The sequence below is a fragment of the Cyphellophora europaea genome (genome assembly GCF_000365145.1).
Source record: "Cyphellophora europaea CBS 101466 unplaced genomic scaffold supercont1.1, whole genome shotgun sequence".
NCBI classification, from domain to species: Eukaryota; Fungi; Ascomycota; class Eurotiomycetes; order Chaetothyriales; family Cyphellophoraceae; genus Cyphellophora; species Cyphellophora europaea.
Window position 1 is genome coordinate 2,752,760 of NW_008481797.1, and position 15,522 is coordinate 2,768,281.

General features: G+C 55.9%; 7 protein-coding genes across 7 annotated transcripts; 3 read left to right on the plus strand and 4 right to left on the minus strand.

Moving 5' to 3' along the window:
• Positions 1-63: 63 nt before the first annotated feature.
• On the plus strand, positions 64-3,256 carry HMPREF1541_01047 (uncharacterized protein; the record flags this gene model as incomplete). Its single annotated transcript, XM_008713348.1, has 3 exons — positions 64-496; positions 548-724; positions 774-3,256. The coding sequence occupies 3 exons, from the start codon at positions 64-66 to the stop codon at positions 3,254-3,256; spliced, it is 3,093 nt and encodes a 1,030-aa protein (XP_008711570.1).
• A 1,801-nt stretch (positions 3,257-5,057) lies between these two features.
• Positions 5,058-6,100, minus strand: HMPREF1541_01048 (uncharacterized protein; the record flags this gene model as incomplete). The annotated part of the gene is made up of 2 exons (XM_008713349.1): positions 5,058-5,627; positions 5,678-6,100. The coding sequence occupies 2 exons, from the start codon at positions 6,098-6,100 to the stop codon at positions 5,058-5,060; spliced, it is 993 nt and encodes a 330-aa protein (XP_008711571.1).
• Positions 6,101-7,217: 1,117 nt separating this feature from the next.
• HMPREF1541_01049 (uncharacterized protein) lies at positions 7,218-7,715 on the minus strand (the record flags this gene model as incomplete). Its single annotated transcript, XM_008713350.1, has 1 exon — positions 7,218-7,715. The coding sequence occupies one exon, from the start codon at positions 7,713-7,715 to the stop codon at positions 7,218-7,220; it is 498 nt and encodes a 165-aa protein (XP_008711572.1).
• A 669-nt stretch (positions 7,716-8,384) lies between these two features.
• HMPREF1541_01050 (uncharacterized protein) lies at positions 8,385-9,330 on the plus strand (the record flags this gene model as incomplete). Its single annotated transcript, XM_008713351.1, has 2 exons — positions 8,385-8,450; positions 8,497-9,330. 2 exons carry the CDS (start codon positions 8,385-8,387, stop codon positions 9,328-9,330), a joined length of 900 nt encoding a protein of 299 aa, XP_008711573.1.
• Positions 9,331-10,419: 1,089 nt separating this feature from the next.
• Positions 10,420-11,529, plus strand: HMPREF1541_01051 (uncharacterized protein; the record flags this gene model as incomplete). Its single annotated transcript, XM_008713352.1, has 2 exons — positions 10,420-11,067; positions 11,125-11,529. The coding sequence occupies 2 exons, from the start codon at positions 10,420-10,422 to the stop codon at positions 11,527-11,529; spliced, it is 1,053 nt and encodes a 350-aa protein (XP_008711574.1).
• A 481-nt stretch (positions 11,530-12,010) lies between these two features.
• On the minus strand, positions 12,011-12,667 carry HMPREF1541_01052 (uncharacterized protein; the record flags this gene model as incomplete). Its single annotated transcript, XM_008713353.1, has 1 exon — positions 12,011-12,667. The coding sequence occupies one exon, from the start codon at positions 12,665-12,667 to the stop codon at positions 12,011-12,013; it is 657 nt and encodes a 218-aa protein (XP_008711575.1).
• A 451-nt stretch (positions 12,668-13,118) lies between these two features.
• HMPREF1541_01053 (uncharacterized protein) lies at positions 13,119-13,612 on the minus strand (the record flags this gene model as incomplete). The annotated part of the gene is made up of 2 exons (XM_008713354.1): positions 13,119-13,181; positions 13,232-13,612. The coding sequence occupies 2 exons, from the start codon at positions 13,610-13,612 to the stop codon at positions 13,119-13,121; spliced, it is 444 nt and encodes a 147-aa protein (XP_008711576.1).
• Positions 13,613-15,522: the final 1,910 nt, after the last annotated feature.

Genomic DNA, 15,522 nt, shown 5'->3' on the forward strand with positions numbered 1-15,522 from the left:
TTCCCCGAGTTCCTTGTGTCCTAACATTCTCATTCCTTCACGGTCAGAGGGGATTGGTGCACCATGGAGCACTGGCATACCAACAGCTCTGCTCCATACCAACGTGAGCCTGGCGACCTGACCTTAGGATCAAGGGTCTTGACTTCATCATCAGGCAACATACAGACGTACAATCCAGAGTCCAAAGATGGGATCGAAAACCAAGATCCTCTACAACTATCTCGAAGGCCGGAACCGTGGCCGAAGCAAGAGATCCAATACCCAATTCCCGAGGTCAAGCTAGGGTCGAACGATGCTCATGGAGAGAACTTAGCACATCTCCAACAGAGACGGCAGAACCAGAGGGATAAGTTCTATCGACGACGACGAGTTGACCCAGCTCGCCCCTATCTTCAGCATGCCAAATACCTCCAATACCGTGCTCGACAACGCTGCGATACAGGACCCGATGGCAAGCCGGTGTGGGATGATCGGATCGAGGATGCGTTCCAGAATGGTATAACTCCAGAGTTTTTTGTTTCTAAATCCAGCTACTGACACAGTATAGCACTCGTTAACATCCCTCCCATGGGCCGAAGGAAGAAATCCCAGCGAGGACGGCCTCATGGCCGGAATGAGTTGATTTCAGAATGGATCTTTCAAGAGACAGGAGAGTACCGGACCAGGAAGCAGGTCTCTAGCCACATCCAAGTGCTCAACACCTTGCTCAAAGATATCCCTGAATGTATGTCATAAGCTTCCCTTCTGCTCTCATCTAACGTCTTTTCTTCCAGGGAATGCCTTGGTCACAGCGTCGGACGACCGTGGTGGCGGGGGCAGTGAATACTACAGTGACTCGATCAAAGACATGGTCAGAAGTCAGTCTATTTCCAGCCGCCATTATAACAGGGGGTATAGCAGGCCAGCACACGGTTCATACTCAATGCCCTCTGGTAACGGCTACGTCGATCGTTACTCTTGCTCACGCCTCAGCTTCAAGATGTGGGTCAGTTTGCCAGAGGATATCAGCCAAGCACTGCACCTCTACACTAGGCTGCAGAGCAACAGCTCGTCCAGTCCAATGCCGTTGGAAGACGTCAAGAATTGGCGCAACTCATACCCCAGCCTGCGGTCCGTCATGGAGAATTGGACGTTGACAGACTCCTGCGACATAATCCTGCTCGACACCAGCTTCCAGCTCATGACAGACTTCCCACCTAAGCATTCCAAGCTGGGTATCAGTCTCGAGCTTGACTTCATGCATCCTTCTGGTCATAACAAGGAGGCACTGTCGACGCTGACAAAATGGAACTGCGTCACACAAATCTACCAACACGGACGTCTGATCAAGGAAACGCGGGACATGTTTCCTGGCAAAGACTTGCCGCCCGGCAAGATACGTCCCTTTTTCGAATCGAGATGGTGGGCATCCACTTTTACAACTCTGACCGAAAAGCGTAAGCGAGCTGAGGATTCCGAGTCGGATGGTGCAGTTGAAGTTGCCAACGAAGCTTCACGCAATTTCTTCCGTGGACTGACAGTCATGCAAGAGATCACTGCTGAGATGAAGTCCAAGGATGTCTATGACACTCCTCGCTTGAAAAGGATGGGCATCTTGCTGTGGAGGTTCTCGCAGGCCGCCCCGGAATATGTTGGAACCACGACCTGGCAGAAGCTCATCCCTCCGGCTGAAATGATGGATGCGAGAGGCGAGACCAGTATTAGCGACATGGGTCTCCCAACGATGGGCATCGACACAACGATGGATGCAGCACAGAACGCGGACCTATTCACTCATCCGCAAGGCTTCATGCCGATGCAGAGCCAACAGGACTACGACATGTTTGACACCAGCATGGACGACCTTTGTCACGATGGCTTCATGTACGGCCAAGATCAGCTGACCGACTTTGGTAGTTTTCAGAATGATGGCGCGTCCTTCACCTTCGAGTCGGGGACAGGTCTCAACGGCGATCTTAGCATGGGCTACTCGTTGCCAACGCAAGAGGCTCAGCATCCTTCAGAGCCACCTTCCCAACAAAGCACTAATCTCTTTGAGATGCCCCAGATCAAGCAGCAAGAGCCCGATCGCCAACTCGCCTTACAATCCGCACCGCAACATGACAGCTACAACCCGCCCACCGAAAAGTCTGGCACCCAGCCCCTTGCCAAATTCGACATGAATACGCACAAGGTCCTCCAAGCCCAGCTCGGTGCAGAACACTACTACTCTCAGCAGCTAGACCCACCACAACAGCCACCATCGCGTCGCTCAGCGCACCCATCTCCTCACCAACACCAGCAAGCTTCCCAAGCGCAACACCCACCTCCAACCCCACATCTAGACGACCACGACGAAACGGTCCGCGCCCTCCTTGCCGCCTCCGCCATGTCTGATCTCGGCAACTCCACGTCCGCCAGCCAAAGCTCCGCTCAGGCGAACAGGCCCTCGGCAACCACAGCCAGCAGCACCAAAAACATCCTCGCCACCACACGCCCCGGCCCTCCCAGCATCACCTACTCCCGCGCGCCACTGACCCTCCATGCCCCGCAACCACTCTACATCCCCACCTCGCAACCCTTCACCGGCGCGCCCACCCCACCACTGACCGCCGGTAGCGCCACCAGCAGCCACCATCACCAGCACCTCCACCACCCTCACCCTCATCACCAGCCAATCTCGCACCCACTCTCAGCCCCCATCCGCCCGCCGCTTCAGGCCCACCACAGCTTCACGAATGTGGGCGCCATGGACGCGCGCACTACGGCACAGCACCATCGGCACGTGCCGTCCAAGCCCAGTATCGGTGGGGGCGCGAGCTTCGCGGCCGCCCTGGCGAACCTTGATGCCTATAGCAGCAGCAATGAGTTGGCGTTTGGCGTGCCGCATCATGGCGCGTATGACCAGCCTTCTTCGGCGAGCGTTTCAGGAGGGAATGCCGCGAGGGCGGCGCATGGGAACGGGGCTATGGGCTTGGGAGGAGCGGGGGCTGGGGAGGAGATCTCGAGGCCGCAGAGCCAGCCGGTGCTGTCGGTCAGTGTGCCGGTGCAGATTGGGGATGGTGCGGTGGGGATGGGTATGGGGTTGGGGCTGGGTGCGTATGAGCCGTGGGAGAACGTGCAGAATGAGGTTTTGGGGTCTAGTGGAGGGCATGGGCAGCATCAGCAGCGCCAGCAGCGCCAGCATCCGCATGCGCATCAGCATCAGCAGGGTGGGAGTGCAGCTTACACGGAGGTTGAGCGGGGTGTTGGGCAAGGGGAAAGGGTACGTGGATAGGTGGACCTTTTTACTACAGGTTGGCGGAGTGGAATGGGATTGGAAGTGAATACACACACTCGCTTGAGTCCGTGACAAAGTTCAGAGACGGGGTTGGGCAGGGCGTCGATGGCAACCACAATACAGCAATGGGGACGGGAGAATGGACGAGGCACACAGGTGGGCATGCGATGACATGGCGCAGACGAGAGATCAGGTGACGATGGATCACAACGGGGACATTGACGACATGATATCAACAACAACAACACCCCAGTTCACAACGATCAAAGACTGGATGGATGAGATGGGAATGGCAACTTTTGGGAAAGAAACCGGGACATGATTTGACGAATTGAGATCTATTAGAGAAGAAGAAGGACACCGGTTCGGAGGACTTCATATTCACACGTTGTACATAGTTATTATCAACTTTGACTTACTGGGCACCCAAAATATCCCTCACGGTCGTTTCGAAGCAAGAACAAAGAACAAAGAACAAGAAATCTGTATAAGCCAAGAAGCAACTTTGGCTGGCGAAAGGCGGGTGTCCAGCTCCAAAGCAGGCAGCACACCAAAAAGGGGAGCCGGCCCCAAAAAGGCGACAAGAAGGCGACCAGGCCCCTCGCCCCGTTTTCCATCCGGGGAAAAGAAGGTCCGGCGCGGCAATTCGGCCCCTTGGGAAGGGAAAGATCTAACCCTGCACCTCAATTACGGTACCTCGCGGGGGCTTGCGGAAAGACATGGGCTCAGAAGGAGGTTATTGGTAGTCCCCACGATGGAGAGACATTGTATGTACTGGTGGTACCTGAGAAGGGGAGGATGCGCCGGGGGGGCGCGCCGGGGGGCTCTATTATTGAACATGGCATGCACACCATCTCCAGAGTGGCGCAGGCGCAGCATCGCTCGCTTATTTGCATAAAGGACAAGGGGAAATTTCGCAGCATGTCCAAAGGAGGCCCCCCCCCCCCCCCCCCCGCCCCAGGCGAGAGGAGAGGGCCAAGGGGAAAACGGAAAAAGGAAGTTGTATCTAGAAAAAAAAAAAGTCAAAACGCCCTTGGTTGGCCTGGCCATGAAAGAAGATGATGATGACCTAAAAAGAGAAAGACCCTTGCCAAGACAGGATGATATGATTGCATATCGCGTTTTCATTGCATTGCTCGCGAGCAATGTTGCGGGAGGGTTGTAAAGGCTCGGTACGACGATGGAGACCTGAGATCGTCGAACCCTGGGAAGATAAGGAGTGCCGCGGAGGAATGCAACGGGGGATGGATCTGAGATTGCGATGGCGACTTTTTTGGTGATGATCATGATTGAAGCCGGCAAGCATAGTCTCCTGCGAGGAGTCGTTTGAGTCATGCCTTGGAAGGGGACAGATACTCACTTCACTGGGCAGCTGAAAGCAGTCCTCTCGTTCTCCTCAGTCCACTCATCGTGAACGGAATCAAAGAGGAGAATAGATGGAAGAACAAACGTAGTCTTCAGTCATCGTTTTGATGATTCTGTTATTTCAGGTGTCTGACCTTTGGGGGTATATACAACCACAGCAACACCTGTCTATTTCATCTCAACCTGTGCAATGCCAACTGTGGCACGCACGATCTCACTGTTGACCTATTCCCACATAGACACACCAAGCGGACTTCATAAGCCATATGGTGTCAACAATCATTCGAATACAAGAAGAAATGTCTGCATCAGTTCCCAAATCATCGCCATGCACTGCATGCTGTGTTCCATGATGCATCCTCATTTGCGTCCTACTTGGGACGGCCCTCTGTCCTCACCCCTCGAGCTCTTATGGAAACAGTATTAAAAGAGCTTATAGCATAGCAACCACACCCACGAGCAGCGCGCCGAGACTGAACGACGAGCCGACCTTGCTGGCACCACCGGTGAAGGTGGCAGGAGCAGCATCCGTTGTGGAAGCGCCAGCAGCTGCAGGAGTAGCGATGGCACCACCGCCAAGAGAGCTACCAGCTGCTGGGGGAGACGCACCGCCGGCAGAAGCAGGAGGAGAGGCAGGGGCAGCAGGCGGGGAAGCAGCACCACTAGCCGCAGGAGGAGGGCTGGCAGGAGGAGCAGCACCACCTGCCGCGGGAGGCGCGGGCAGAGCAGCTGCGGCTTCCTGGTACTTCTGAATGGTGCGCTCGGGGTTGTTGGCAGGAGGGTTGATGACCATGCTCATACCATTGCGGCAGTGAGGCTGCTGGCCGCAGAAGATCCAGATGGGCATGGTGTCGTTGATCAGGACGTTGTAGACGGGAGTGGTGTCCTCCTGTCCAGTGACAGGCACGAAACCAGAGCGCAGGCCGGGACGCTGAGGCGTGGCGAGCGAGGCATCCTTGGCCACGCAGGGCGCATCGAAGCTAGACTCGGTCACAGTGTGGTTCTAGAGGATGTCAGCGCATGTCGAGACTCAGATGGGTTGAAAGCACGCACCTTGGGGTGGAACTGGAACTGAACAACATCGCCAGGCATGGCGTGAACAGTGTCGGGGAAGTACTTCAGCGAGCCGTTGTTGTCGCCGACCGCAACAAGGTGAACGTTCAACGCCTTGTGCTCGGGCATAGCGCCCTTGACCTCCTTGGTAGCAGCAGGAGGCGGAGCAGCGACGGGGTGGGCTTGCTGAGCAGGCGGCGTATGTACAGCGGCTGGGGGAGCAGGAGGTGCCATGGTCTTGTGTTCAACAGCAGGAGCCACAGGCGCAGCAGGCATCTTGTGCTCGGGAGGAGCGACAGCAACGGGAGCCGCCATGGTGTGAACAGCTGGAGCTGGAGCAGCAGCAGCAGCCCAAACCTCGTGGTTGGTCGCAGCGACCGAGGTAGCCAGCAGAGCTGACGTGAAGAGAGACTTGGTATACATTGTTGGTTGACGGCGGTAATAGTTTAGTGGAATCGGTGAGATGAAATTAATGAGCGGCCGGCGCAAGTCTGGATCGAAGTGAAGCTTCTGGGCTATGCGTCAAGCACACCGAAGAGAGTGACTGTAAGAAAAGAGAGTGTTTGTTGTTTGCTAGATAGAATGAGGATGCGTCCGAGGAAGATGGATTGGGATGCGAGGTGACCATATGTAGGTCGGCATGTCTAGGCACGGAGGCGGTGGCAGAGATTAGGGTGTCCATTCAGGTGAACAGCCGGTAGCAATGCCTCGCCTCAAAGGAGACTGAAACCATTGTGGACATGGTTCCTGAATAGACCTGTTCGTGGTTCTGGCGCGTGTTGCCAGACCCGAGATGTCGGAGAAGCGTCTCAGGCGGCGGAGGTTAGGGTTTCCCGGGGCGGAGGAGAAACGACAGGCTGTCGCAAGATCTAGCCAGGAAGCTCAAAAAGGCAAAATACGGGGCTGAGGGTTTTGTCATTGCACGGATCTGCTGTCTATCCGGGTGGCTAAGCGAAGAAGACGGATCCCAGGGGCTGAAGCGCGTAGATGTTTGGAAAAGTGTCGCGCGAGGCTGCAACGAGTGGTGGTGGAGGTGGCTGCGACGTTGAACGTCGCGGGGGCTGCGCGCTTAGCCATATTTAGCAGGCACACCCACGCCCGGTGTTGCTGAATTTGAACAATGCTTCTTGGTATACAGCCTGTATCCATGTTGATTGATGCCTTCCTTTCCCCATTCTACGGAGAGACTCGTGCCGTGAATGCCATGCCATGCCATGAACCGCCATTGCTCGTCGCTTGGGACTCTGTCTTACTCCGGCTCGCTAAGAATAATACTAGTGCACGAATACCTCCAGTAGCCACCCCCCTGATATCTCGGCTGGCCACCCTCCCGATGACCATTGTCCGCACAGACCTCCAAGCGAATGCCTTGCAGAACGGAATCATCCTGCTGGAGATGGCCATCTTGAGTCCACTGAGTACCTGACCCTGCGTGGTAACTTGGCTGCAGCCCGCGGCCTCATTAACGGCTTGTCGCTCGTACTGGCAGGCGCTACAGCCATGACCCGATCGGCACCACCGTTGCGACGCCGGCTTTGGCTCATGACATTGGATAGCCTTGTGGGCTAGGGGCCATGAAATTCCAGTTTCCGGGGGGAAGGCTGTCGGCAGCTACATAGCCGGGTGGAGCGCGAACATTCGGTTCCAGACCTTGAAGGGCCGGGTCGACATCGTCCTCGGGCTTCCTTTTCTTAGGGCGACCACGAGGTCGATTGGCATTGGGCGGATCAAGCACATATTCTTCCTTGAGCTGCATCGACACATTGGGGTCATAGCCGCGATCGCGCGCCAGCTTGCGCAGTCCGGCTAATACTTTGGGGTCTATTCCTGTAATCTCGAAGATGCGTTCCGATGAGATACTGGCCTCGGCCAGCGCCAGAGCCTGTATGCGCACTGCCGTCGAGTGCTCGGCCATCTTCAGTACCTTGGGAGGCTTGGGCGACTCGTTGGCATGCTGGTAAGCCCTGGAGCTCTTGAAGTATCCCGCCGGGTCCGCGGCTTGTCTGGTAATGCTGTTCTCCATGCCCTCATTCTTCATCGCCTCGAGGTAGTTCTGGCATTGCAGCAGGTGCACTCGCTGGCGCGACGTGTGCTGCGCCATTTCGCGGCTGCAGTACTTGCATCGTACCTGGGCGAGTTTCTTCTTGCGGCGATGAGCCTGTGCCGACAATCTGGAACGGAGAGTCTTACCTGTGAGCTCTCGGGGTCTTGCGGAATGATCTCCCAAGCTGAGTGCGTCTCTACGTCGCCCGGCGCAGACTTGTATCCTCCCGACCCTGGTCCTCCCATATCTGCGGGATGCGGTCGTGGTATTGTCAGATCGAATAATGCGCCTGTCTTTTGATGACAGATGTGGCAGGATTTGTGCTCGTGTCGCAGACGCAGCGGACAGAATTCTTCAAGTTCAGCCTCAAAATTGCTGGATGAGATCAAGGTCACGGTCGCCGAGAGTCAAAGACGCGTACTCACACACGGACTTTGTGTATCACCTTGTTTCGTAGCAGATTCGTGATGGTGGTGATGATGGCCAGCGATGGATGACAGCTGAGGGGCTCTGTAATGCTCACAAATGACACGACTCGATTGAGTGAGCGCGCACGCTATTCCCCTTTGGGAACCACAACACGCGTTACCATCCTCGCGTCTCTGCCCGCGTGGAGGGGCACCTTGAATCTGTTGCGCTTCCCATGCATCAAATCTTACCAGTATGGATGTAGATACGTCGCAAGCAGCCACCGCGCTGCTGACGGAGCACTTGCAGTACACCCCACTGGTGTGTCCCTCGTCTAAGTGGTTGTCGACCTCGCTGACCCCAGCAGTCCCTCATTGATGACATTATCAACTCGGTCAACAACTTCATCTATCAAGGTGTCGGCAGCCTCGAGACTGGGCTACTATCGACACCCCCTGAGCGACTAGGTTTTAAAGGGCAGAAAGGAACCGACGATACCGAGATCGAATATCCTGAAGCAAAGCAAGAGATCGAGGAGGGCTTGCAGAAGCTGGAGACACTGTTGAACTCAACCGTCGACAAGAATTTTGACAGGTTCGAGATTTATGTGCTGCGCAACATCTTATGCGTTCCCTCGGACCTTACAAATTGGATACAGCTCCAACATTATCAGAACATTTCTCTGCCGATACCGGACAATGTACCTACCCCAGACATGATCCAAACGCAGCGGCGCAAGTTGGCAGCGTCGCGACTTGTCTCGAGGCAGCTCGTGCAGGAACAGGCCCGCAATCAAGCCATTCTAGATCAGCTGCGTGCGTTGCGAAATGCTGATGCTGAGGAGAGCCTGGCCTTCCTGACGCAGAGCGCTGGCGCACAAGCCATGCATGTGACATCGGATGGACAGTCGCTGACGACTAACGCTACCTTCACCATGTCGCAACTCCCTGCGCTGAGGATGCTCTTGGCCGAATTGCGACCGAAGCTCGCCATGCTCAAGGATCTCAGCACGGGGCTTGGGACAGCGAAAGCGGAACTCCAGCAGGAGCGTCGAGACTACATCGAACAGCGCACTCGAGCACATATCGAACGACATGGTCGCACAGATGCCGACGATGCGGCTGCACTATCCGGAAGGCCGCTCGATGCGGACGAGATCCAGGCCATGGAGAAAGTTGCTCAGACCTTCCAGCCGACTTGAAGTATTGCCGGGGGTTGCAAAGCCACGACGCCACAAGTGAGCCTCTAGCTTACGCCCTCACTTGTTCCGAGAAGCAAATTCAACAAAGGTTGGCACTTTGATGTACTGGATATGCGATGCATGAACCTGCACAGTGCCAGCCAGCAGCTACTTTAGCTTGGATGTCACCTCCAGCCCCTCCCAAACCTCCATTAGGTTGGACGACTTCCGAAAGAGGGGATTCGAAGAGCTTTCAGCGGCCACGGCCGCTCGATGTCGTGCAGTCAATCGCAACGTGGGCATAAGTACCCACACAGCCAGCACGCTTCCGGATAGAAGATGAGCTGGCCATGAAGATGGGGGGACTGATTCCCCGCTAAGGAGCATGTTCTGGGTCGCAGAATGCGTCACGGCGAGCCGAGTCAAGAGCCAGCGCTACCCACCTAGACTAGCTATGGCAAGGTCGGCTGCAGGTGACAGTGCCGTCCTCGTTATCAGAAAGGATAAGGGTTGAAAGACCACTCTCGGGCGTCAGAAGGACCAAGATAAACATTGCTTGACCGTGCTACTGAGTGACTTCTACCATAACTCAAGCAATTAAACAACGGGTAAGAACAATTGGTCGCTGAACCATCTGGCCCACGCGGGAGGATTTGGCGATCGCTGAAGCCAAAAATACCACTCCACTCAGAGCAGCGTTGACAGCCAAGAGGCACCCCTGCTCGTCTGCTCGTCCGCGTAGCCGCCAGCGCTATCGCTGCCATCGTTTTCTCAAACACCTCGATTCTCTCCCAGCGCCTACAACAGCAAATGGCCATCACGTAGACAGCCTGTCTCGGCGCTTCAATGCATCACTCAATGAGTCCCGCGAAATTGTCGCTGCTGCTATTGTCGGCCTCCACGTGGTAAGTCCTGAGGCACCGACGCTGCTTGTACCTCTGAAATACTCTGGGTGCCTGGGTCGACCAGGAGGCTTTTTCTTTCTCTCTCTGGCGTTCATCTCTCGCGACTGGCTTCGCGTTTCAAACACCCAAGCTTCCTTGTTTGTGCCTTTCTTAGTACCTATCTGTGCTTGCTCCTTCCTTTGACGGATTCGCGTCTGTCGTCAACATGCCTCTCTCCGACTTCGCAAAGGACAAGATCAGATCCCTCCATCTGTCCAAGCACCCCAAGACTACATCTTACAACACGACGTCTTACGGTCTCGGTGGCAGTCATCCTCTTGACGACATCCCTGCGGCCCCCATCACGCCTCGGACGGCAGACCCATTGGTATCCAGCTTTCCACGGTCACCCTCTCCATCCCCAGAGCGAGAGCGCGAAGGCACGGCCCAGACCAAGGCTTCTTCTACAGCTGCCAGCTCCGTGAAGTCCAACTCGTCTCGCAAAGAGCCTCTCTATGATGAGACTGCGTTACACATGAGCGCCTCGCCACCTCTGACCTCCTTCCTCAATGACCGCCACTCCGCTTCCTCCGCCCGAGAGGAAGCCTGGCTGAAGGATGCTCACCGTCTCCGCCTTGCCCGTTTCGCGCTGTCAATCCTCACTCTTGCAATATCCGCATCAGCGCTTGGGGTCTCCGGCGCCACCCTCCGCGCATACCACGCCACGACCCTAAGTGGGAATGGAAGCGGCACATGGCAGCTTCGCCTGTGGCCTGTGGACATTGACCTTCGGCCCACCATCGCGACTCTGTCCTGTGCCGGCATCATCGCTCTGGCAAACTTGATGTACATTGCCGTCTCGATCATTCCCTCGGTATACCAGTCCCTTCATACCCTTTCTTCTAGCCAGTTCCCCCTAACAGCTCTACAGCCTCGGTCCCGCACTACCCTTACCACCCACCTTTTCACCATCGCCACCGCGCTGACTCTCATCCTGTCGCTCTTCGCCACCATCTTCGTCCAGGCCCTCGTCCACCAGGTCAACCCCGACGACCGTCGAGACAGTATCCAGTCTTTCACCTGCCGCCTCTACCGCAGCGCCGAGACATTCAATTCTGACATGGCCGATCTGAACCTCCCAAGTCTCGGCACCGGCATTGGCTGGCCCAGTGGATTCAAGCGGACTTGTAGGGAGAGCGAAGCTGCGGGCGGGTTGATGGCGGCGGTGCTGGTGCTGAGCGTCGTCAGCCTGGCGGTCGTCTCGCTCGGGTTGTGGAAACGGAAGGGCGTGCAGAAGGCGCGGGCGGAGAGGTGGGAGGGCAAGTGGTCCTCGTAGATCAGAGTTGGAGGGGTCTACGGTGGACACGTATGACTCCGGGAATATGGTTAGGTTAGTACTAATACTGCCACCGGTAGTCAGCCATGGAAAAGGGTGATAGGAGGACTGTTTCGTGGGCATTGTACTTCTAGTCGTCGACTTACACATTTCACTTTGGAACACAGGCAGGAGGTGGGCAGCTCTGCAAGCCTGAGGCCGGGCATGGACAGACGAGTCATGCATCGTCTAAATCTAAGAAAAATCCTAAGAATCGTAACTACCATACATCTGTGTCCTCAACGAACGAGCTTGACAGGTTTCTAGCTCCGAAGCCAACAAGCCTTCGCAGGTGAGGCCGTATGGGACGCCCCGAACGCCCTCGCTGCAACGTGATGCATACACTCATAAGCCATGATTCATCCACACACCCGAGCCATCTTCCCCATTCCATTCCCTCCCATCTCCAGCCCCTCGACGCCCATCTCTTCTTCTCTCCGTCTCAGAAATCCAACACCAGCGCCCCTCCCACCCTCTCCAAATCCTCCACATCCAACCATCCCTTCTCCGCCTCCCCCTCCACCTCCCCCTGTCCCACCCTCTCCCCCCTCTCCCCCGCCTCAAAAGCACACCTCACCACCGCCTCCCTCACGAACGTCTCGATGTAGCAACCGATTACCTCCCTCGCGTCGCCGGAGATCTTGGTCTTCTCCCCTCCCTGCCAGTGTTCCAGCATGATGCGATGGATGAGGCCGAGCGGGATGGAGGGTTGGGTCGTGGTGGACGCGGTGGTGACTTCGACGAGGAGGTGGGTGGCGGAGTCGAATTGGTCGGGGCCGCGGTTCGTGGTGGTGGTGGGTGGGGAGGCGGAGCGTGAGGGCGAGGAGGAGCGCGTGGATGTGGCGGCGAGAGAGGCTTGGGAGGCGGGGGACGAGGGTGCGGAGGAGGAGTTGTGTGGGGATGGGGTGCGCTGGCGACGCTTGGTCGTCTTGGTGGTGCGCTTCGGACCTGTGGTGGCAGAGGTGGTGGAGGGGCGGCCGCGCTTTCGGGATGTGGTCGTGTCTGATGCTGTCGTTGGCTTCGTCGATTTGGCTGCGACTTTCGATTTACTGGGGCGGGGAGGAGAGAAAGAGGGCCGGGCGCGTTTGGCGGCTGGCATCTTGGTTGGTCTGTAGTGGCAGAGTCTGCACTTTTCGAGGTGGTCGGCGCTGATGTGGGAAGTGCCTGCGACGAAGATATCTGGTAATGCCGAGGTTGGCAGTCGTCGGCCAACATTGACCTTCGGACGCGTCTCGGGGGCGCGTCGCCAGGGCTTGGCACTGGGAAGTTGGGGGCGAACAAGGCAACTCGCAACTCGGTGATTAGTCTAAAGCACGGAAATAATAGATGACGACGATGACAACTCAAAAAAGTGAATGACATTGCTGGGTTTGGTCATTATGCATTTTATGATTTCTACGTCTCCCATCACCACCGCCGCTCGCCGAGTCATGCTTAAAGCAGCCTAGAGGCTTTCCAGCATGCTGACGGCCGCCGAAGTTGTCATAACGCTCGTCAATCACCTGAACCTTGAAGGTTGACAAATGTCGTTTCTATGTATGTCGATGCAATTATACCTTGCCAGGTCGTGGTTGGTTTCTCTTTGGCAGTGTCCACGGCTCAGGGCACACAGTCTAGTCAATCAGTCAGGGAGGATCCTGGAAAGAGATGGAATGATGCTTACTTCGCCCTCAATGAAAGCCCAGAAGTATACACCCACGCCGACCAGGTAGTACAGGCCGGCATTCGTGCCCTGATACAGCAGGAGCGCAGCCAAGGCGAATAATGGGTAGATAGCCATCCTGGTTTCCAGACTCCGGTGCAGCCCCGGCAGCATCTTGGTGATAAAGCCTAGTGGCCATTCTAGTGCCACACCGAGCAAGGCGAAAACGAGGTTGAATATTTGTAGGGTTGGGAACGGCTTGACCGCTCCATCGAGATTTTTAGTGAGGAAATCCCAAAAGATCTTGGGCCAGAAGAAGCCTTCGACGGCAGCAGCGAATTGGTAAATAGCTGCCGTCAGGACGATGAGACGCCCCCAGTGATTTTTGATCAACTTGCCCATACCGGATGGGGGTTTTGATTAAAAAGAGTGGAAGTGAAGAAGCGAAGGTGAGGTAGGAATGGAAGGAGAGGTTTGACGTAGGCAGCGATGGCTGCTTGAGGAGTCCAGCTACCGAGGGGACATGAAAACGGTTGCGGTGGGCGGTTCGTGCTTATCAAGTGGCCGCGTGTAGGGTGGGAAACTGGCCGCTAGTGGTTTGTGGTTCCTCGACAAACGGAAGCAAGGAAGACGAGGTATCCGGTGTAGGTTGATGAGACAACCCGCAGATCAGATGAGGTATCGGACCACAGTGCGAGAGTTGGGTTGAGGCCTTGTGCGTAGCAGATGTCGTCGCACGTTGGGTCGGTGTTTGGCGATCGAGTGGATGTCGCAGGTTAGAGACAGGTAGTGTCACAGGTGAAATACGTTGCCAAAAAGCTTTCAAGTGGCGAACTGTTGGGTCTGGGGAAAATTGTTGGTATTGTATCTACGACGTGAGCAATGTGCAGGAATGTAATGATCTCTGTCGTGAGTAAACGAGATGTTGAGGTTCATCGGTCAGTATGCACATCGAGGTCACGGGCTAGAAGCTCGAGTACATGTGCGGAAGAGCTCCACAGCTGCAGATGACAAGGCTCTCTAGCAAGATCATCACTTCCACATACTGAAATCTTACCTAGCTCTGCAGCTGCCATTCGCTGAAGGTGCGGAAATGGTACGGTTAGCGATGTGGAGGTACAGGAGCGAGCCATCGAGAAGCGTGCTGTTGGCGCCCGAAAATAGGACCAAGGGTAGGAAGATGGTATCCAAGGTCTGGCTCGGTAGAGGGTACTGCCGCAGCAGTAGCGCGGCGCATGCAGCGAGCAACGTCGAATGGCAAAAGAGAAGCGAAAAGTGACACAGTTGATGTTGGAAAAGAAACGAGAAGCAGAACGCTGATTGGCAGCAGTCCCGGGCGCCAAGCGAGGGCAGGCGCGAACAGGACGAGCCTGATACGCTCTTGCCTCAGGTCCCTGCGTGCCCACACTACTTCCCCTCCCATCTGCCTCCCAGCCATGCAGCCATGTCCAAGCTATCGCGTCGGCATCGGCCATGGCTATCATTTCCGTCTATTTCGAGCTTCATCACCGCTTCACCACTATCAACAGCCATGGCGAGAGCAATGAGACAAACACCTTGGCTCGAACCGAGTAGGTCTGAGTGGTCCTTGAGCCCGGTCTTGTCTGCTTCTTTCTAGTCACCCGGTGCTCATGCAGGCCCATTTTAACGATCACGCTATCTGGCCCGCTCGCCGCTCGATCCTCCAGCATTCATTTCAAACTGCTCTTCACGGCCAATGGTCGCTTAAACGCCGCCAACTCCCAAACGGGTAGCCCCAAGCCTAGATGCCAGGCAGGGATCAGACTCGGCACACTCGACCTCGCTCCCCATGAACCTTGCCGTCAGTTTACCTCTCACTTTTTGTACACGTACCTGTCCACACCTCAGCGTCTTCAATACTATTCTGCTTGTATCAATAATATACCTGCAGCTCACAACACGCGCCCCTCAAATCTACCGCGGTGATAATTCTCTCCCAAGTGCCCCTGATTCCCGTGCGAGCGTTCCGACTAGGAGCTCGCCGCCCCACTTGATACAAACGTCGTCTCAGTAACACTCCAACCTGTTTCGACTCGTCCATCACTACTGTCGGATCGGTCGCCTGTCGATACAATCGTGCAAAGCCTGGCAGTTTGATCAGTCCATCTATCGCCTGACCCGGGTTCCTCTGACAACCCAAGCTCACCTCACACCAATCTCCTCCAGTACTGGTCACAACGTCTCGAACCCAACCCTAGATAACCGATCGACCCGGAGCCTCAGCCATCCGCCACACTTCTATGAATCTCCCCTAAATCCTCAACCCTTCCACTCGATCATCTCTCCCTCAC